The sequence below is a fragment of the Lepus europaeus genome, chromosome 5, assembly GCF_033115175.1.
Source record: "Lepus europaeus isolate LE1 chromosome 5, mLepTim1.pri, whole genome shotgun sequence".
Lineage (NCBI taxonomy): Eukaryota > Metazoa > Chordata > Mammalia > Lagomorpha > Leporidae > Lepus > Lepus europaeus.
The window spans coordinates 21,634,371-21,656,677 of record NC_084831.1 but is presented as its reverse complement, the minus strand read 5'-3'; the positions used below and the strand labels follow the sequence as shown (position 1 = coordinate 21,656,677).

Genomic DNA, 22,307 nt, shown 5'->3' with positions numbered 1-22,307 from the left:
GCCTGGGAAGGCAGTGGAGGATGGCCCAAGTCCTTGGGCCCTGCACCTGCATGGGAGACCAGGAGAAGCACCTGGCTCCTGGCTTCATCAGCACGATGCGCCGGCCGCATCGGCCATTGGAGGGTGAACCAACGGCAAAAAGGAAGACCCTTCTCTCTGTCTCTCTCTCTCACTATCCACTCTGTCAAAAAAAAAAAAACCTCAAGCTGCTGCCATCATAACTACATTTTCTATTCTGTCTCCCTCTATTCTCCATTAGCATTCCAGTTATTCAAAAAAAAATAAGTTACCCAAGTGCCCAATTAAGTCATAACATTAAGGTAGGCTTAAGAGAATCAGAGTCCTTAGCCACCCCTACTGGATTACTTCCCTTATTCTTACCTGTAGTTAAAGGGCTAGAATTAGAAGACAAAAATTATACCAACTATTTTAGAGGTTTCTATAAATATCATTAGCTTGGAGACTAACTCTTGCTCTCTACCAAACTATTCCAAAATTAATTCAAAAGAGAAAGGGGTCAGGCATTTGCCTTAGCAGTTAAGCTGTTGGTTGGGATGCCCGCATCCCATATTAGAGTGGGAGTCCTGGCTCTGCTGATTGCAACTTCCTGCTAACGCATACCCCAGGAGACAGCAGGTAATGGCTTAAAAAGCAGCTGGGACCTGGACTGAGTTCCTGGCATTTTGGGAGTGAACAAGCAGCAGCTCTTTCTCTTTTGCCTTCTCTGCCTCTCAAACAACAATTTTAAAACTTTAATTAAAAAAATAGAAAGAAATGTTCTTAACTCATGGTTGCTTTCATCTGGGTAATAGCCATAAAGTAATTCCCTCAACAAAAAATTTCTCAGGAAAAATAAAAAAGGCCCATATGGCAATATAACAGAGCCAAGACCTTCAAAAAGCATCTACCCGGCTAACACTAAAAGAAAAACTGAAACAGTATTTATATAAAAGCATATTCAATGTGGTATTATTTAACTGGAAAAAGGGTGATATATTTGAATTGCTGATATAGCCTATAATTTGGGATCAGTAAATTATAAATCTATGACAGAATACTGTTAAGCCATTTAAAGTGATATCACAGAAGAATATTTAACAATTGGGAAAAGATTCTAAAATGCAGAAAGCAGGTCACAAAACACCGTCTGTAGTATACAACCAAGCAGACCACACTATCAAAGATGACACCAAAACTTGCTGGAAGTTTCAAGCCTGACAGATATTTGAAGGTTCTAGGATAGAGAATTAATCACTTAACAGAACAAGTCAGTAATAATACTAGGCAAAAATGGCTGTGGCTCAACTTGTATGTTCCACCAAGATACATACCCATTTGGAACAGGTATGATGACATCATCTTCAGGATGAAGTTCAAGCAATTCCCTAAATTACTGAGTTACTGCCCTTATTTGGCATGAAGATTTTTTTTGCAACCTTACAAATACAAAGGTACACAAGTAAACACCCCACTTAAGAGAGTAATGCCTCAACGAACTATGAGTTCCATTCTCATTAAACTTGCTTATTCTTAGAAACATAATTAAAGACTGTAAGAACAGTTTACAATCAGTTATTATAAGGATAACAGTAACCAAAAAGAGTGAAAGCAACACTGACTGAAATGGTAACCAGGCTTAGAAGCAATCAGAGACCTTCCCAAAAGTGGAGCAGCTCTTCTTACAGAAAAACTAAAAGGTAATCCGACACGAATATAATGAAAGGTTTCATTTTTATTTGGTTGTTAGTTCACCAGCCTAAGAACAATCAAGGTAATTCAATCATCAAGAGTATGGAATGGTTTTGGAAAAGGACCATTAGTTATCTTAAACTTTATTATTTTATTCATTCTAAGAAAACATTAAAAGGCTAGTCAATTCCCATTTATGAATCTTTCACCTACTTATAAGTTTAATTATCATTCATTGAACCACTCTAGTAAAATTAATCCAAATATACTCTTAATTAAAAGTTAACATAAGTTAAGGTTTTTAAACCCACATTTCCCCGCTGCTTCTAACAAATACAAGTTTACTTTAATACCTACACTGTATCTTTGCCTTTCTTCCTTTAAACACAAGATGTAGGACAGAATTTTCCAAGATGAAGGAAAGCAGATTCGTAACAGGAGATAAATAGTAAGTTAAACCAATCATTTACATGCCCCTCACATATGTTCAGAAATCTGCTATGCCACTAAATGATGCTTAAAAAGTCATGGCCTCAGGCTGGCACTGTGGCATAGCAGGTAAAGCCACCACCTGCGGTGCTGGCATCCCATATGAGTGCCAGCTGGAGTCCTGGCTGCTCCACTTCTGATCCAGCTTTCTGCTATGGCCTGGAAAAGCCGTAGAAGATGGTCGGAGTCCTTGGACCCCTGCACCCACATGGGAGACCTGGAAGAATCTCCTGGCTCCTGGCTTGGGATCAGCTCAGCTCTGGCAGTTGTGGCCATCTGGGGAGTGAACCAATGGATGAAAGACCAACCTCCCTCCCTCCCTCCCACCCCACCCCAACCCCCCCCCCCCCCCCCCGTAAGGGCACCTTTCAAATAAATAAATAAATTTTTTTTTAAAAAAAGTCATGGCCTCTTTATTTGTTCCTGTAGAAATAGGAACCTTAGAAAATATCTTTAGTCCTTTAGACTTCTAGCAAAAAAAAAAAAATTCATAAGCTATCTTTTTCTATAAGATTATGGCAGATTTTAAGTTAAACTGTTAAACTTTGGAGGAGGAAGTTTAAGACTATCGAAAGAAAACTATCAGTCAACTTTCAACGCTCTGCCTCTCCAAGATCCCAATGCTTTCAGCACCCCTGATAAAGTGTATCTTCATTTCTTATTCCTCAACTTTAGCTGAACAATGAACTTCCAAGTAGAAAGTATCAAAGATCCTCCCCTCCCCCACCCAGGGAATCATGTTTTTACCCAATGCCTCAGATTCCAGGTCACATATAAGATCTCTTTCAGGACAAATTCAAAATATATTGATACAAGCTTATTGGGTTTTTTTCATTTTACATTTGAAGCTAACCAGCTCAATTCTCTTTCTATACATATTTTTCAAAGAAAAATGTTCTTATCAATAATCTTTTCTCTTAACTTCCTACATTTAAGAATGACTCAGTCCTAGGTATTATGATCTGTCCCAGTTTTTTTAATTGTCCTCTTACGGTCCTCAGGTTTACATTCGCTAAATAACCACAGAGCAAGTACTACCAACTCTTTCAAATAAACTCTAATTGAATCCATTCTCCAACACTCTGCCCAAGATTCCCACTTGTTTAGAGGAATAAAGACAAAGTGACTCTTTAGGAACACAAGATGTTAAAAGCAAGAATGAAAAAAAGTAATTAAGCTGAACACCATGAAGAACAGGACAAGGAAGAAAGAACTGGGAAACACTATGACTGCCATAGGGAAAACAGCAAAGTGCTTGCACTGGTTAATGACACACTTATCCTTGATAACAATCACAAAATCCCAGCAACGCCCAGAGTAATTTCCAAGAGAGAACTTTCACATTTTTCGGTTATACTACAGTCTCAATACTATCTTATTTTAATTTCTACAGTTCTATCACTTCAATTATCTCTGCGCATGTTTCAGACTTGCTCTACATCGTGTACCTTCAATTTCTCCGTATTGCTTCTGCTTTCCTTTAAGCTCCTGTTTTCTGTCCTCCACTAACACTCTCACATTCCTGTACACCAGGGTTCAATTATGACCAATCACACTTCCATAAAGCCTTGAACTGCTAAGTGATACTGTGTTACTGACAGAGGTTTTATTAACAGTTCATTGTAATACCTTCCCTGTTCTCTCTAGTCCCTCCTCCTTCCTGAAAAGTCTTAAGAATGGTAAGCTGGTTACCTTTTTAACACTTTCTTCTTCCTCTTGGCGTTTCTCATAGTGTGAGAAGTCATCAAAAATGGAAGTGGTGTGCTTGTAGCTGGCTATGATTTTCAACACCTGCTTAGCCTTTTCCAGAGGCACTTCTTGAGTGTCCCTGGAGTTGGTCACTGGTTTATTCTCGTTGTTCTCTAGACGAATGTGTCGCAGTTGGCTATTGGGAACGTCCTTCACAAAAATCCACCTGACATCGAAACGACCCTTCCACTTGTCCTGGGACCAAACACCTGCACATGTGTTGTAGTCCACAGCAGATTTCATTTCTGCAACGCCACAGAAGTGTCCACTGCCGTTGACACTGAAAAGTAAGTAAACGGGGCCTTTCCCGTTCATGGATCGATAAGCAGCATCCAGTCTCTTGTTACCATGCTCTGTGCTGCACCAGATGTTATACTTAATGGAACGGTGGATATCGTCCTCAGAGTAGCTCTTAATGATGAAAACCCGACCATGTTTCAGGTTCCAGTCAAAATCCTTGGGGTTATAGTTATTAATGGACCGCAGCTTCTCCAACACTGGGTGAGGTTCTGATGGAGTTGATCCAGAACCAGCCTGAGACTGTCCTACTCCATTACCATCCACCCCGTTATGACCGAACCCACTGCCACGGTTCCGAGGTGCTACCCAGCGGGCTGGCTGAGCTGCTTGTTGCTGGACTGAGAGCTGAGCAGGCTGTGGTGGAGGTGGAGGCAATGGCTGTGTCTGTTGCCCTACTGATGCTTGAGCCACTGGTGGGCTATTGTTAGCCTGCTGACCTACAGGCTGGGGAGACCCCTGGGTTGGCTGACCTATATTCTGAACCAAAGCCTGTGAGGGGGCTTTTGCCACAGGACCCTTGTTATCCCAAGTTCCAATATCCATGTTATGCTTTATTGGGGGTGGTGGAAGACTTGACCCTGCAATGCCGTTCTTGGTCTTCAACTTAGGTTGCTGTTTTGCAGGCTTGCTAGCAATATCAGCCCAAGATGCTGGTTTTGGAGGAGCAATGGTAGCTGGAGGCAAATTATTAGATGCCACGATGTTACTAGTAATGGACCCACTACCAACAGCAGAACCTACAACTTTTGGAACACTGCTTGCAACTTCTGTGCTACCCAACTTCAATGCTGCCATCCCTTGGTCTATAGTATTCATGCCAGGAGCCTTATTGAGGGTCTCATTGGCAAAAGCTGACTGTCCATCAATCATGGCTCCACCTAAGGAGCTAGGTGCATAAGCGTAATTGCTACTATATCCAGAGCTCTGAGTAGACTGTCCCTGAGAACTGTTATTTCCCCATGCTGAGAAGTCAATACCACTGGGAAAGAAATTAAAACCATGCTGACCAAGAAATGGAGTGCTACCTAGGGCTCCTGGTTGCCCAAACATTGCATCTGGTAGGAAGTGGGGCTCTCCGTTGCTCAGCTGTCCATAAGAAGTTAGATAGGGCATGGCTGTGTCACCCCCAGTAGACCAAGCAGCTTCACCCAACGAATAGGAAAAGCCAATGGAGGGACTGTAGTAACTGGGTAAGTAGGAGTCTGACATGGCAGTATATGCATTATTCTGTGGGAGGAAAAATAAAAGGAAAATCAAAACACGAAAATAAATAACCAAGACATTTCCTCCCCCACTTAGTCACACAATTCAAATATTTCAGCCATTACTACAAAATAACAGCACATGAAGTGATCTCTTCCTATATACTGGTATTTTTATAAAATTTGATGTAACTGAAATGTCAAAACATTTAAACTTAAGCTAATATATACAGTGAATATTAGTTTTAACTTTAACACTACAACAAAGGGAAAAAAACTCAGCATTTCAACAGCAGTGTAAGTCAGTCTACAGAAGCACTGAGATGATGCTTTTATTAAAACCAATTATCTTTGATTTTAAAGAATGGGAATTTTGGCAGAATTCAAGTGTTCAAAAAAAGTTTCCTATCCTAACCAGATGAAAACAGATTAAAAAAAAAACAAGCAAACAAAAATAATTGGAAATTTAAATGTCTGTTCAGCCATTCAATCTGAAACCAAAATGCAAGGTTAGGTACATACGGTTTACAACGTTAGCCTCCTGGCAAATCATCCAGGAACATCAATAGATGACACTATTTATTTATAACCTGGAAAGAAAATGCTCAGTGGCTTCCAGAGGATTTTAAATGAGAAAAATATATTGCTATCTGTTTTTCTTCATCTATTAAATTAATGGCTATAAGCTGAAATCCACACCTAACTTTTCCATTTTAAATAGGAAAGTACAATTCTAAAGGCAATGTATGATCTGTATGTTCAAGGAACCCAACCTAATCAGAAATAAAAATTTATATGCAACTAGTCTGCACATCAGATACAGCTACACTACAAAAGCCTCCATCATTCTTGAACTTACTTTAGTTTATGCTGAACAGGTTTGGCTCAGGTTTTTTTTTTTTTTTTTTTAACAAATCTTATAGCTCATAGAATAATTCTTCAGTGAGAAACCAGAGGCATAAAAAAATTGTTATCAGTAGATTTAGATACAGCTCGACCCAAAACAGAGTTTAACCTAAAGTGGGCTTTGTTTCCCATTAGTATGTCTGTATCCCAAACTGAAATGCCTGAGATAAAGCACCACTTCCACTTCCAAACCAGCTTCCTGCCAATGCACACCTTGAGTCCCTGCCATTCATACTAGAGACCAGGATGGAGTTCCTAGCCATTGTAGACTTGTTCCTGGCCATTGAAGCTTGAACCAGTGGGCAGAAAATCTCTTTTTCCACCTTTCCCTCCCTATCATTCTTTGGAATAAACAAACACAACTTTAAAAATCTGAGTTTACCCTAACTCCAAAAACAGTCCTGGTAATGTAAATATCCATTAACTAGGCAACAGGCAGCTTTGTCCTTAAGGAGACTTGGATGATCATAAACACTGAGGCCCAAGGCTTGCATTACCACAGCCAACCGTACTCCTTAGCCATTAAAACATAGCTCTTCAACAGTAAAATTTTCAACCACTGGGTTTGATGTAATGGTTATACTTTCCTCTGCCAATTTAAGTTTTTCCTTAAAAACAAAAGTCTTTTCACATACACCCTCTCAAGTTTAGAAATTCTTGAAGGTAGTGTTAAAATGCTACCACACCAAAATCCATTATGTGTAAGAAATTCAGTCTATTATCAGTAGATTAAGCTTGAGGCATTATTCCAACATTGGGCAATGAAAAACCAGCTAAAAAATACATTAATTACTCTTGACAGTAAACTACAAGAAAACAAAGATTCTCAGGTTACTCTTCATCTCCTCCAAATATTTTTAAACAGGAATTCAAGCTTTAGGTTACTTAAGAAAAACCAAATGACTTATTATCACAAGTTATGAAGATACAACTGAGTGCCTACACCTGAACTGACAGGTTCCCACATGCCTCCAAGCTCAAAAAACTGAATTTCACAATGTTTTACAAGAAAAAGAATTATGTTTCTAAATGCTCTCATTCTCCCTGTTATGATTATGTACGCAAACTGCTTCAGTAGCAAGACCTTCACTCCTTTACTTCCTTTTCTACTTTTCCCAGTTTACTGGTTGTCGTACAAGAGAACTTTGTTCTAATCACTTACTTAGGTGGTCTACATACTTTCAATGCAGAAAATTGTACCTAAGCATCTACATTTTATATAATACCAGGCCCAAATTTGTGCATGCACTAGTATGTCAAATTACTCGACTCTACCAACTATACTTCACCCCTTTATATAGTCAGACTTTATACAAATGCTCCATGAACTTGGTCTTTCAGGGTATTTTGGAAGAGAGTCAGTTTTCCTCTTGGTCCATTAATCTGGGGATTTACGTTAGCTACACCTTTGTGACTGTCTTGGAGACTAGAGGTGCTAATACAAAAGACCTGCTGAATCAAACAAGTTTCGCCAAGAACAGGTTAACATGAACAGTATTTGAATCTACATGCACCTACTCTTCCTATAAGATTGACTACGCTGAAGACTCCTCAATTCTCGATCTTACTTTAATTTGTGCTAAATAGCATTTTAGCTTTAGATTTTATGCTAGAATTTTTCATCACATCATTAATCTAATTTTCCTTAAAAAAAAAAAAAGTTTCCTGGGACTATTTTCTAAATATTTAATAGCAGTAAATATCCTTAAACTAAATACTTGATGGGTGGGGAGGGGGTCAATTACTCAGCTATTACCGTTAGTGCATGCTAAAATGTTACCAGTGTGAGTCTCAGAGTACAAGATGGTTGCTGACAAAAGAGCTGGGAATCTTAAACAGCCTATAACATTTGCTTTAATTGTTTTAATTGCTTTACAACTAACAGACATTAGGAAAGCGAAATCCCCCTCAGAAAATTAATTTACCATTAGAGTAGAAAAATAATGGTATAGGACACCCTTTAATCAGAGACGTAAATGGTGAACTACTCACGGGCCTTGCCTGCGGACTCAAGTAAGGTTCAAAATCATCATCATTTAGTCCATCCTTTTGATGTACAGATCCATTTTGCACTAGGAAAAACAAAAACAAAAAAAACCATTTAGGAGTGTCCCAGTGCTGCAATCTCCCTCCTAAACCAAACATATCCTAACCTGAAGGTAAACCTTACTCGTTAAGACGGCAAACAGGCTTAAAGAGAAAGGAGATACTTAATGCTGAATCAACGTCCGTCCATGAAAATGTCTCCCTCCACCCGGAGCAAGTTGATCTAAAAAAGGTCATTTTCTTGGCTCCTCCAGATTTCCATTCCCTCCCGCTTCCCCTCCCCCGTCACAAGTGAGTACTTCCAGAAAGTGATCCACGAGGATGAAAAACAAAGGCCTTCTGAGACCTACAGGAAACTCGGGACCTGGGGCATTTCAAAGCCGAATCCACCCCCACCCTCGGTGAACGACTCCCTGTGGCGGAGCCAGCGGCTCGCCGGCTGCAGCAACACCCCGAGAGGGTCCCACGCCCCAGTGCGAGGCACCTGCGCGCCCGGCGGCGCCCGCAGGGTCCCCTCCCGGAGGCGCTGCCCGGAGACCCCGCCCCCGCCGCCCCCCGGCCGCCCGCCGAGCCGGGCTTACCTTTGTTTCCTTGACCTTTTGGTCTCTGCGGGCGCAGGGAGCGTCGCCGAGCAGCGAGTGTCGTCCGAGGGGGGAAGAAGGGGGAAAAAGACGAGACGAGTGAAAGCAGGGCCCGAGCAGGGAAGAAAGCGGCAGGCCCGAGGGGAGGCGTCAGGAATGGTGGTGAGGGGGAGGTGGAAAAATGGGAGGCGGGGAAAGGCGCTAGGCCGGCGGGGCCCGGGGAGAAGGAGCGGGGGACGCGCCAGCCGCGCCGCGAGGGGAGCGGGGCTTCCAGGAAGGGGAAGGAAGACGAGGGCCCGCCGAGACGAGCAGCGCGGCGCGGCCCGGGGGCTGCGGGGCCCCGCGCAGAGGCGGCAGGAGCGGGCCGAGGGCGAGGCGCTGGGTGCGGCCGGCCCGAGAGGCCCGAAACCCGGCCCGCGAGAGGCGCCGCCTCGGCTCGGCCCGACCGGGGGCGGCGGGCCCGGGCCTAGTCGGGCTCCCTCTCGCCTCACACAATGGCCGAGGCATGCGGGCTGGGCCTGTACCTGCTCCAAGAGGCTGCTGGCCGACATGGCTCTCGGATCCTCACGGGCGGCGACGGCGTCGGACTCTCCCTCGGGGCGGCGGCAGCGGCGGCGGCAGCGGATGAGCCCCGGCGGCGCGGCGGCGGCTTTTGTCCCTGACACTCGGGAGCCTCGGCGGACGCAGCGGAGACACAGCGCGCGGCTCGGGCTCCGGCTCCGACTGGGCGACGCTCTAGCCCCAGAGCTCAACGCCCGTCTCTATGCTCCTGCGCGCGCGCCCGCCCCTCACAGCAGAAATAAGGGCGCCGAGAAGGCGGAGGCGGACGGCGCGCGCGGCGCGAGCGCTGACTCTCACATTCACTCACCCACGCGGAAGAGGCCCGGCGCGAAGCACCCCGGGAAAGAAGAGGCGGGGCCGTGGCGCCCTCTGCTGGGCTGGAGGAGCGGAAGAGGCGCGCGCGGCCTCCCGGCTCCCACCGCCTCGGGGTTGGGGCCTAGGAGGTGGAGGGCGGCTGGGGTCTCAGCGCGAGGTTTTCGATGAACACCTGGAGAGACTGGTTTTAGCTTGAGAAGAACCGCAAAAATCTGGTTTTCAATGAGGAGGCGACCCCCGCAGCCGGCGAGACCTTAAAATAAACCTACTTCCCGGTTGCAAATGACACCCCCGCCCCTATTTGGAAGGAAATCCCAAAGGGGAGGGGGCGGTCTGAGAACCCCCAGGGGAATTTCTCCGGGTCTTTCTTGGAGAGAAACTGGACAAGGGGTCTGGTCCTCCTCCTCAGCGGACTGCAGAGAGAGTGCCCAAAGAGCACTACATCCACACAAAATAAATCCTGTCCCAGGCAAAAGCAATTCACCCCCACCACGTTGCAGGCAGGAATATCTACAGTTCCTTTTCAGAACCGTGGGCTCTCTTTCCAAGAAAAATAACACCTCACGCAGCTGCGCAAAATTTCACACGCACTTTGGAGTCCAGAGAACCCCCAAGTGTACAGACCTCAAAAGGGAACGTCCTTGATCTGGGAAAACCTGCGGTGGGCTTTCAGCAACTGGGGAAACAGAGAGGTTAAGTAATCTGCCCAAGGTTACAAAGCTACTACTAAGTATCCTGGAGTATCTCACCCAAAAAGGATAGTGGTGTCCCTCCACTCTCAGGAGAGAAATACTGCATTCAGGAAAACCAGAATCCAAAAGAGATCCAAAGGGTGGGTAAAAGCATTTTTAATCAGAGGGAAACCCAATTCATGCAGGATTGATAGCAGGATAGCCCATCTCCTAGTGGCTTTTGTTCAAATAAAATAGTAGCCAACAGATAAATAATGCACCGTGAATTATCAACCTAATACCATCTGCTCAGTGATGGTATACAGGAGACCTTGGTTGACTCAAGAATACATCATCCTTTTGTTTAAGGGGCTCAAGGCTCTTTGTTTCTGCCCATAATCACATGACAGCAATGAATAAGGTCAGTAGTGGAGCCTAAAATGTTAAGTATCCATGTAGATCCTGCCAGAGGAAATCAAGTATGTTTTAGGAGATAACCAGCTTGTTACTCCTGTGGCCTGGATTCACGCCTGAACAGGAAGCAGTTGCCCACACTTACCCTTGGAGGCAGCGCAGTACTGTAAAAAGATCAGATCAGAAGTCTTATCCTGGGAGGGGAGGCTCTAAACACCAGATGGGCGGCATTAGGAAAATTACTAAACTTTCCTCATTCCCTCCTTCAACAAAGGGATAATAATACTCAACAGGTTTGTTGTGAAGATTAAAAGAAAAGTATTAAAACATCTCTGGTACATTTAAGGTTCTTTTCCTATAATATTATTTAGCGATGTCGATAAAAAAATTCTTTCCTTGAAATATCTTCAGGTGCCAGAAATTTTCATTAGTTCCTTTGGGATTAACTTCTTTTCTTTCCTCCAGGAGTTCTCGGTTAAAATACAGATGTCCTGGGGGAAAGGGGGACTTAAACTGAAGTGGCTTACCAGATTGACTTTAAATGTTCCTGGGGTGGATGGGTGGAGAATACAACAAAAGACATATTTACTCACTGGGAAGAGGGAGGGGAAATCTGGAATGGGTGGAAAAGAGTACTGAACTGGAAATGGGTTTAGGTTCCGTTTCAGCTCTATCCTAGAGTGGATGAAACATTCAGTCTGCCTTTCAACATGTGTTGTTGAGAGCCAGGCACTGTGCCGTAGAGAAAGTCTGAAGACAGTTCACTTTCCCCGCAGCTTACAGGTTAGTCAGGGAAACAGTATGCAAATCATTATTCAAGTAGTTATTCAGTGCAAAGTGCAATGAGGAAGTACAGAACCTGGCCTCCACAAAGGAGCCAGGGAAATTTTCCCTGAGGAAATGAGCTTCAGCTAAGACCTGAAGCTGACCAGAAACTAGCCAGGCAAGGAGGGAGGGACACTGGAGAACTACTTGTGCTAAGGACCTGGGAGAGAGGAGTTTGGCACTGGTGAGCAGCCTGATGCCGGCATGCCTGGCACATAAGGACAGAAAGGGTGGGTGGCACCAATGAGACTGGGCAGAAAGAAGAAAAAACAAGGACTCAGTATTCTGCTACAATGATCAGCTAATAACAGGCTGATAGTATAATTTGGGGAGACAGGGGCTGGCACTGTGGCACAGTGGGTTAATGCCCTGGCCTGAAGCGCCGGCTTCTCATATGGGCTCCGGTTCTTGTCCTGGCTGCTCCTCTTCTGATCCAGCTCTCTGCTGTGGCCTGGGAAGGCAGAGGAGGATGGCCCAATTCCTTGGGCCCCTGTGCCCGTGTGGGAGACCTGGAAGAAGCTCCTGGCTCCTGCCTTCGGATCGGTGCAGTTCCAGCTGTTGTGGCCAGTTGGGGAGTGAACCATCGGATGGAAGACCTCTCTCTCTCTGCCTCTCCTCTCTCTGTGTAACTCTGACTTTCAAATAAATAAATAAATCTTTTTTAAAAAATAATAATTTGGGGAGACAACAGATTAGGAGTTAGAAGAATACTGCAGAATCTAGAGAGACAGAAGGGAACCCAGAAGAATAAATCGTTTGCTTGCTCAAAATCTATTTCCCAGGGCTGCTGCCTTCAATCCTGGCATCCCATCTGGACACTGGTTCCAGTCCTGGCTGCTCCACTTCTGATTCAGTCTCTGCTGGTGTGCCCGGGAAAGTTGTGAAAGATGGCCCAAGTGCTTGGGTTGCTGCACCCACGTGAGAGATCTGGATGGAGTTCCAGGCTCCCTGCTTCAGCCTGGCCCAGCCCTAACCATTGAGACGACTTGGGAAGTGAACCAATGGATGGAAGAGCTCTTTCTCCCTTTCTCTGTAACTCTGCTTTCCAAATAAATAAATCTTTTTTAAAAATATATATATATATATTTCCAGGAAGGAAATAAGGAAGTTGGACCAAATTTACCTCCTAGGTATTTCTAGGTATTTTCTAGATCAACTATTTCTCAGAGAATTACTTTTAAAAAGATTTACATATATATATATATATATATATATATAGAGAGAGAGAGAGAGAGAGAGAGAGAGGCAAGACTGGGAGGAGCAGGGGCTCCCATCTGCTGCTTTATTCCCAAATGCCCACAAGGGCCAGAGGTGGGCCAAGGCTGAAATTGGGAGCCAGGAGCTCAATCCAGATCTCCCATGTGGGGGCAGGGACCCAACTATTTGAACCAACATTGCTTGCTACTCATGGGGTCTGCACTGGCAGAAAGCTGGGATCAGGAGCAGAACTGGGACATACACCCAGGCACTCCAACATGGAACGTGGGTGTCTCAACCATCCCATCCAGTCGCTAAATTGCTAGGCCAAATGCCTGCCTTTAGACTTGTGATGGAAATCAGAGGTCCTTCTGGATATTTGGCCATCTTTCAGAGCTTTCCCAGGCACACCAGTAAGGACTGAATCAGAAGTGGAGCAATCGGGACTGGAACCAGTGTCCAGATGGGATGCCAGGATTGAAGGCGGCAGCCTAACCCGCAGCACACAGCGCCAGTCCCGGGAAATAGATTCTGAGCAAGCAAATGATTTGTTCTTCTGAGTTCCCTTCTGTCTCTCTAGATTCTGCAAGAAAGAAGTATGGCAGGGCAGATTTTACATTTTCTTCAGAATTCTGCCATGGATTGCACTGGGTAAAAGAACTCTAGCTCAGGGGCCGGCGCTGTGGTGTAGCAGGTAAAGCCGCTGTCTGCAGTGCTGACAGCCCATATTGGTGCCAGTTTGCATCCTGGCTGCTCCACTTCCGATCTAGCTCTCTGCTGTGGCCTGGGAAAGCAGCACAAGATGGCCCAAGTCCTTGGGTCCCTGCACCTGCATGGAAGACCTGGAAGAAGCTCCTGGCTCCTGGCTTTGGATCAGCGCAGCTCTAGCCATTGTAGCCAATTGGAGAGTGAACCAGTGGATGGAAGACCCCCTCTCTCTCTTTCTCTCTCTCTCTCTCTCTCTCTCTCTCTCTCTCTCTGCCTCTCCTCTCTCTGTGTAACTCTGACTTCAAATAAAAACAAAACAAAAGATTGAGGGCTTTGGGGCTAATACCATGGCATAGCAGGTAAAGCCACTGCCTGAGGCTCATATGCGTGGTTGTTTGGTCTCAGCTGCTCCACTTCCCATCCAGCTCCCTGGTGGTGCCTGGGAAAGCAGCAGAGGATGGCACCCATGTGGGAGAGCCAGAAGAGGCTCCTGGCTCCTGGCTTCGGATTGGTCCAACTGTGGCCATTGCAGGCATTTGGAGAGTGAACCAGCAGATGGAAGATCTCACTCTCTCTGTGTCTCTCCCTCTCTGTAACTCTTTCAAATAAATAAATATTAAAAAAAAAAAAAAAGATTGAGGGCTGTGCAGCCAAGTGCTTGTAGACAGAGGAAGAGCATGTCAGCTTCTTAAGCTGAGATGACAGTTTTGTGGTTCATGATATACCTTCTGGCTCTTATGTGGAAGTTGTATCTCCAGCTTACAGGTTTGATCCTGTCCAAGTTGACATCACTTCAAAATGAAAAATGAGGGCAAGATATATGGATTACATCAGAAGCAGTCAGGCTGCCCTGTCCTCTCCAAATGAAGTCTTCAGGTCCATCTTTATCAGAAGGGAGTCTTGGGGTTGGAGGGACTTTCTGATCAACCCAATGGCAATGATAATGTTTCTTCCATTATCAATATTTGTGCTTCTACCGCATGTGGTCAACACAGGTGATCTTGACAAGAGACAGGAGATGAAAGAAGGAAGTCATTGGATATGCTGGATTCCAACCATGAAGTTGCTTGATGTTTCTGAAGCAAGGCTAGGAAGTTACGTGGCAAATCTAGCAACGGCAGCACTAAAGCAGGGGAAAGGGGGCAGCCATTTCATTCTGAAATGGCATGTGCACAGACACAGCAGCGGTGGATGGCATCTAAGACTTGAGAGAAAACTGTGTGATATAACTACTGTGCACTTGAGTCATCCTGAAAGTTGATCTCCTGGGGCCGGCATTGGGGTGTAGTGAGCAAAGCTGACGCCTGCAATGCCAGCATCTCATATGGGCACCAGTTTGAGACTGGCTGCTCCACTGCTTTTTTTTTTTTTTAATATTTTATTAATTTGTTTGAGAGGTAGAGTTACAGAGAGAGGAAGAGAAAGAGAGGAAGGTCTTCTATCCGCTGGTTCACTCCCCAAATGACCCCATAGGCCGGAGCTGAACCCATCTGAAGCCAGGAGTCAGGAACTTCTTCTGGGTCTCCCACATGGGTGCTGGGGCCCAAGCACTTGGGCCATTTTCTACTGCTTTCCCAGGCCTTATCAGAGAGCTGGATCAGAAGAGGAGCAGCCGGGACTTGAACCAGCGGCCATATGGGATGCAATCTTGTTCTTGGCTCTTTGTCCAGTTTAAAAAATTTACTGAGGGTTAATTCTTCAAGCTATTTCTTGATAGGAAAGTGCAACCAGACAAATGCTTCTTATGTTCCTCTATGGGGTTGTCACCCAGCTCCCCGCCTGGCCCCAGCTCCTTGAAGCAGAAGAAACACTGGGCCAGGTCAGGCTCGTTCTCAGCAGAGCAGGCCTCGGCATCCCCTCCGGGGTGCAGGTGCAGCCCTCCAGGAAGGGCCAGTTTTTGAACGTTGAGATGCGGTGGTCTTTCAGAAAGAGCTACCAAGCCCGGGGCAAGACTGGGCGCCCATTGCCGCTATGCAGAGGGTCCCGAGATTCAAATCCGGCGTGACCATCCCTGCTGCTCCACTTCTGATCCAGCTCCCTGCCAATGCACCTCAGAAAGAAGCAGAGGACCTCCGAAGTCTTTGGGCCCCTGGAACTGTGTGGGAGACCTGGAGACACTCCTGGCTCCTGGCTTCGGATTGGCCCAGCTCCAGCCGTTGTAGCCATCTGGGGAGTGAAACAGCTGATGGAAGATTCTCTCTCTCTCTCTCTCTTTCCCCGCTCTGTGTGTGTGTTTCTCCCACTCTCTAACTCTGACTTTCAAATAAACAAAATAAAAAATAAAAAAAGAAAGTTGATCTCTTACAACTGTTGTACATGTTAGCTTTTTAGCATGTTTTATATGTGGTACATAAGAAAACCTAGTTTCCTCCTTCTTGTAAAATCAATATTGATGGCACTGAATCAATTGGTGTATGCTATAGAAAATTATATCAGGGCTGGTGCTGTGGCACAGCAGGTTAACGCCCTAGCCTGAAGCGCCAGCATCCCATATGGGTGCCGGTTCGAGAACTAGCTGCTCTACTTCTGACCCAGCTCTCTACTATGGCCTGGGAAAGCAGTGGAAGATGGCCTGAGTCCTTGGGTCCTTGCACCCGTGTGGAAGACCCGGAGGAAACTCCTGGCTCCTGGCTTTGGATTGGTGCAGCTCTGGCTGTTGCAGCCAATTGGGAAGTGAACCAGCAGATGGAAGACCTCTCTCTCTGTGGCTCTTCTTCTATGTGTAACTCTGACTTTCAAATAAATAAATAAATCTTTAAAAAAAAAAGTTATATCAACCAATCATATGAAATACTATACATTATGTATCTTAAAATGAGTATTAATCCAGAAAAAAAGAGAGCGAGGAAAAAGAGCAAAGGGAGAAGCAGACCAAAGGAAGACAGACTGACAGCTGGGCCTCCAGGCCTAGGGACACTAGGTATTCACAACTCTGCATATCCAAGGGGTGCTGTTAGGGACAGAAAACAATAGGAACCCAGGAAGAGGCAGCACTGAGGTAGACTTGAAGATTCGATTCAGGGAGAGTTGAGAACAGAAATTTCCAGCAGACCTCCAGGACTGCAGAGGTAATGACGATGTAGTGAGTTTTCCACAAAGTGAAATGTCCTCGGGGGTGGTACACCTGCAGTGCTGACATCCTATATGGGCACCAGTTCAAGTCCCAGCCGATCCACTTCAATCTCTCTCTGTAACTCTACCTTTCAAATAAATAAACCTTTAAAAAATAAAAATAAAAAAAAATCCATAGGGGCTGGTACCCGGTGTAGCAGGTTAAGCTGCCACCTAAGGCACCAGCGGGGGGCTGGAGTCTGGCACAGTGGTTAAGGCACTGGATAAGACACCCATATCCCACACTGGAGTCCCTGGGTTGGATACCCACCTTCAGATCTTGACTCTGGGTTGCTGCTAATGCAAACCCCAGGAAGCAGGAGTGATGGTGCAAGTAATGAGTTACTGTCACCCCACCCACATGGGAGACCTGGATTGAGTTCTAGGTTCCTGACCTCAACCCCAGCCCATCCCGAGCCCTTGCAGGCATTTGGGGAGTCAATCAGCAGATGGAAGATCACGCTGTCTCTTGGCCACTCAATTAAGTAAGTTTTTAAATAAATAAGCTTTCAAAATAAGTCTGTTTTTGCACGTGGAGTGGCAGGATCTGTGAAGAAGCCATCCCTCACCAGACATGCCTCAGTTCCAGTCAATGTTACCACAAGGAAATGGGGACCCAGAATTGCCAGACATTCTAGTTATGGAGATTTCCTTTTTTTTTTTTTTTTTTTTAAAGATTTATTTATTTATTTGAAAGGCAGAGTTACAGAGAGGCCAAGGCAGAGGGAGGGAGGGAGGGAGGGAGGGAGGGAGGGAGGGAAGAGAGAGAGAGATGGAGAGAAAGTCTTCCATCCACTGGTTCACTCCCCAGATGGCCACAACAGCAGGAACTGGGCTGATCCGAAGCCAGGAGCTTCCTCCCATCTCCCACATGGGTGCAAGGGCCCAAAGACTTGGGCCATCTTCTACTGCTTTCCCAGGCCATAGCAGAGAGCTGGATTAGAAGTGGAGCAGCTGGGACTTGAACCAGCGCCCATATGGGATGCTGGCACTGCAGGCGGTGACTTTATCCAATACACCACAGTGCTAGCCCCTTCTTCTTCTTCTTCTTTTTTTTTTTTTTTTTTAATTTGAGAGGCAGAGTTAGACAGTGAGAGAGAGAGAGAGAAAGGTCTTCCTTCCATTGGTTCACCCCCGCAATAGCAGCTATGGCCTGCGTGCTGCGCCGATCTGAAGCCAGGAGCCAGGTGCTTCCTCCTGGTCTCCCATGCGGGTGCAGGGCCCAAGCACTTGGGCCATCCTCCACCGCCTTCCCGGGCCACAGCAGAGAGCTGGACTGGAAAAGGAGCAACCGGGACAGAATCTGGCACCCCAACGGGATTAGAATCTGGGGTGCTAGCACTGCAGGCGGAGGATTAGCCTATTGAGCCGCGGCGCCGGCCTTATCCTGAGTTTTTCATGTGAACTGTCCTAATGTCTGAAACTTTGTAGGCATAAATGCATATATATGCTCATCAAAAAACATAATTCATAAATACATCATTTGTAATAGCCATCAACTGGAAACTACCCAAGTGCCTGTTAGTTGAATGGACCAGCTGCAGCATAGTCAGTTTCCACATGGTAATGAGAAGGACCCAACTACAATTTCACCCAACCATATGAATGTAAGCTATTGTGTAAGACAGCTAGATAGCAGTTACCCTTGCAGAGTGAAGTGCTGGTCATTCCCCAGACCCCCACCCCCATTCTGGAAGTTACTTTCGTCAATGTGTTCAGTTTGTTAAATTTGTCAAGTTTTACTGCTTGGGACACCTGCATCCTGTATTAAGGTGCCTAAGTTTGAATCCTGATTCTATTTCCAATTCCAGTTTCCTGCTAATGTGCCTCCTGGGACTCAGCATTTGATGGACTGAGTTTTTGGGCTCCTGCCACCCATGTGGGAGACTGAGATGCAGTTCTTGGTTCCTGGCTTCAGCCAGTTCTGACTGTTGTAGGCTTTTGGGGAGTGAACTAGCAGTTGGAAGGTCTCTCAAATTAATAAGTGTTTAAAAATGCAAATTTGTCACATTCTTCAATTATGATATGCATGTTCTTATATGAATATTCAATAAAAAATAAAAGTGTGCCAAAGTAGTCTTCAAGCTAAACTTCCAGTTTACTCTATAATGCATACACTTTAAAAGATTCTTTTAGGCTGGCGCCGCGGCTCACTAGGCTAATCCTCCGCCTTGCGGCGCCGGCACACCGGGTTCTAGTTCCGGTTGCCCCTCTTCCAGGCTGGCTCTCTGCTGTGGCCAGGGAGTGCAGTGGAGGATGGCCCAAGTGCTTGGTCCCTGCACCCCATGGGAGACCAGGAGAAGCACCTGGCTCCTGCCATCGGATCAGCGCGGTGCGCTGGCTGCACCGCGCCAGCCGTGACAGCCATTGGAGGGTGAACCAACGGCAAAAAGAAGACCTTTCTCTCTGTCTCTCTCTCTCACTATCCACTCTGCCTGTCAAAAAAAAAAAAAAAAGATTCTTTCAAAAAAGATTTATTTTATTTATTTGAAAGAGTTACAAGGAGAGGTAGAGCCAGAGAGAGAGAGACCTTCCATCCTGCTGGTTCACTCCCAAAATGACCACAATGGCCAGAACTGAGCTTCTTCCAGGTCTCCCACACAGGTGCAAGGGCCCAAGGACTTGGTCCATCCTCCACTGCTTTCCCAGACCACAGCAGAGAGCTGGATCGGAAGTAGAGCAGCCAGGACTCGAACCAGCGCCCATATGGGAAGCCAGTGCTGCAGGCTGGGGCTTTAACTCACTGTACCACAGTGCTGGCCCCTAAAAAATATTTTTTAATGTTTATATATTTGAAAGGCAGAATGACAGACAAGAAAGAGAAAGGTATTTCCCACCTTCTGGTTCACTCTCTAAATGCCAGAAACAGCCAGGGCTGGGCCAGGCTGAAGCCAGGAGCCAGGATTTCAATTCAAATTTCCCATGTAGTGCAGGGAACCAAGGACTTGAGGTCTGTTGCCTCAAGGAACGTGCATCAGCAGGAAGCTGGAGTGGAAGTGCAGTAGCGGCTCTTGAACCAGCCACTCTGAAATGGGCTGCAGGCATCCCAAGCAGGGGTTAACCCACTGGGCCATAACATCCCCCCCTATAGACTTCTTTAGGGAAAACAACAGAGGGTTTAAAACAAACAAAAAAGCAAAAACCTTACACTTTGCAATACAGGTAGACCCCGTGTGTGTATGCAGTCTTTAGAGCAACTCCCACAAAGTCCTATGAGGAACTTGTCTTTCCTTCTGGGTCCTTACCCAGTCTCACATTTACTTTTATATGCGATGCAAACTTATTTTTCATTCTTATTCTTCAAAGAGAAAAAAAAAAAATCCATGTGATGGTTAATTCTATGGTGTCCACTAGGTTAAGGGATACCCAGAAATCTGGAAATGCACTATTTTGGGTGTGTCTGGAAGGATGTTTCCAAAGGCGATTCCCATATGAATCTGAGTGGACAAGGTGGGAAGACCTGGCCTTGATGTGGGTGGCACCATCAACTGACTGGGCTCTGGACAGACTAAATACATAAGGCAAATTTGTCCCTCACTCAGAGCTTTGATGTGCTCAACTCCTGTCTTGTATGCAGTTGCTGGCTTTTGGACACCAGGATTCACACCAGTGGCCCCCCTTGCTGCCACTCAAGCGTTCAGCCTTGAACTTAGAACTACGTCAGACTTGGCCTGAGCCAAGCTACCAGTGTCCCATGGCCTCCAGCTGGCAGGTGACCTGTCATCAGAGTTCTCACTAACAATGTGAGCCAATTGCCATACTAAACCCTCCTTCACATCCCTACATACTTATCCTGTGGGATCTTTCTCTACAGAACTTAATACAATCCACATATACCTGTACTGTATCCTAAGCAATCACTATCCAGGGTGGTGCAGAATTGGAAACCACAGAGAGAGCTGAGAGCCAGTTTCACAACACAGGGTGTGGTCTACATTAGGCTGACGGACTCACAAAATGTAACAGAAGTTTCACATAATTGTGAAGATGCAGCATCATACCGCACTGAAATAATTTATTCAGGAATGAGGTTAAATCTTGTCTTGGGCTACAGGCCATCCCAAGTGTAAAAGATGGTTTATTTATTTGTTCTTGAGATTTACTTAAAAGGCAGAGTTACAGAGAAAACAGGGATAGAGATTATCCATCTGCTGGTTCACTCTCCAAATGAACACAACAGCCAAGGTTGTACCAGCCACAGATTCCATCCTGGTCTCTCACATGGGTGGCACAGGCCCAAGCACTTGGGCCCTCTTCCACTGCCTTCCCCAGTGCAACAGCAGAGCTGGATTGGAACTGCAATAGCCAGGACACGATCTGACACTCCAGTATAGGACATCGGCATCACAAGAGGTGGCTTAACCTGTCATGCCATAATGCTGGCCCCAAAAGACAGGTTTTTTAGGGTCTGTGTGGGGCTTGCATTGTGGCATAGGAGGTTAGGCCTCCATCTGTGACAATGGCATCACATATGGGCACTGGTTGGAGACCTGGTTGCTCCAACCAGGTCTGATCCAGCTCCCTACTAATGTGCCTGGGAAAGCAACAGAAGACAACCAAGTCCTTGGGCCCCTGCACCCATGTGGGAGACCCAGAAGAAACTCCTGACTCCTGCTTGGCCTAGCCCCAGCCATTGTGGCCATTTGGGAAGTAAACCAGTGGATGGAAGATCTCTTTATCTCTCCATTTCTCTGTTATTCTGCCTTTCAAATAAATATAATAAATTTAAAAAATTTAACACCTGAAACAGTTATAACTCAATGAACTAGGAATTCCATATTCCATGCTTGATTTTTACCCTTTTCATAATCAATATTCCCTATATATACTTACCTTTAGCATCTTTCATGAATTTGAATAAAATGTCATCAGTAAAGGTTGTCAGAACCATCTGAACTGTATATTTTCAAGATATTTGGATTAACATTGGTCCTCCTTACTTAATGTGAACAGGGACGGGAAAGAACCTTCACATGATGTTGTTTTGAATTGTGAATATTTGTGACTATGGTCCATTTTTTACTTTAGAATAATTGGGTGGTTATTTTTGGGAGGGGGCCCTGAGGAGGGTGGGAGACAGAAATTAAGAAGGGGAAGACTATACTAGGCAGGGATCAGAAAGGGACATGGAAAGACAAGGCAGTTATACAGATGATTCTGAGGCTCTCTGTGGAAACCACACGTCTGGAAGGTCTGGGGCATTCACACTGTACTAGCCAGACTCCAGGCCTGCACTGGATTCAGCAATGGATCCCATCTGATGAAAACTTGAAGTCCATGCACGACTCCATTCTCCAGTGGGGCACTTTCTGGAGAGACAGCCCGCCTTTGTAGGCAGAAGCAGCAAGAGACTAAAGATTTTTTCTTCTTGTATAAATAAGCCCAATTACTTGAAAATAAAACTCAACAAAAGTGGGATCTCCTAAATCATCTCAGGTACACACCTCCTTGAAGAAATCCGCCCATATTTGCAGATCCACTGTTCTCCCAGCTCTCCCAGCCAACAGCCCCATCACTGCACTTTCCCCAGGATGATCGCACTA

General features: G+C 45.7%; 1 protein-coding gene across 1 annotated transcript in view; it reads right to left on the bottom strand.

Moving 5' to 3' along the window:
* Positions 1–9,469, bottom strand: part of YTHDF2 (YTH N6-methyladenosine RNA binding protein F2) — a 32,695-nt gene extending 23,226 nt beyond the window's left edge. The window contains 6 exon segments of the mRNA XM_062190802.1: positions 3,871–5,454; positions 8,328–8,407; positions 8,963–9,188; positions 9,191–9,300; positions 9,303–9,388; positions 9,390–9,469. Of these exon segments, the coding sequence (XP_062046786.1) occupies positions 3,871–5,454; positions 8,328–8,407; positions 8,963–9,188; positions 9,191–9,300; positions 9,303–9,388; positions 9,390–9,469 (2,166 nt within the window).
* Positions 9,470–22,307: the final 12,838 nt, after the last annotated feature.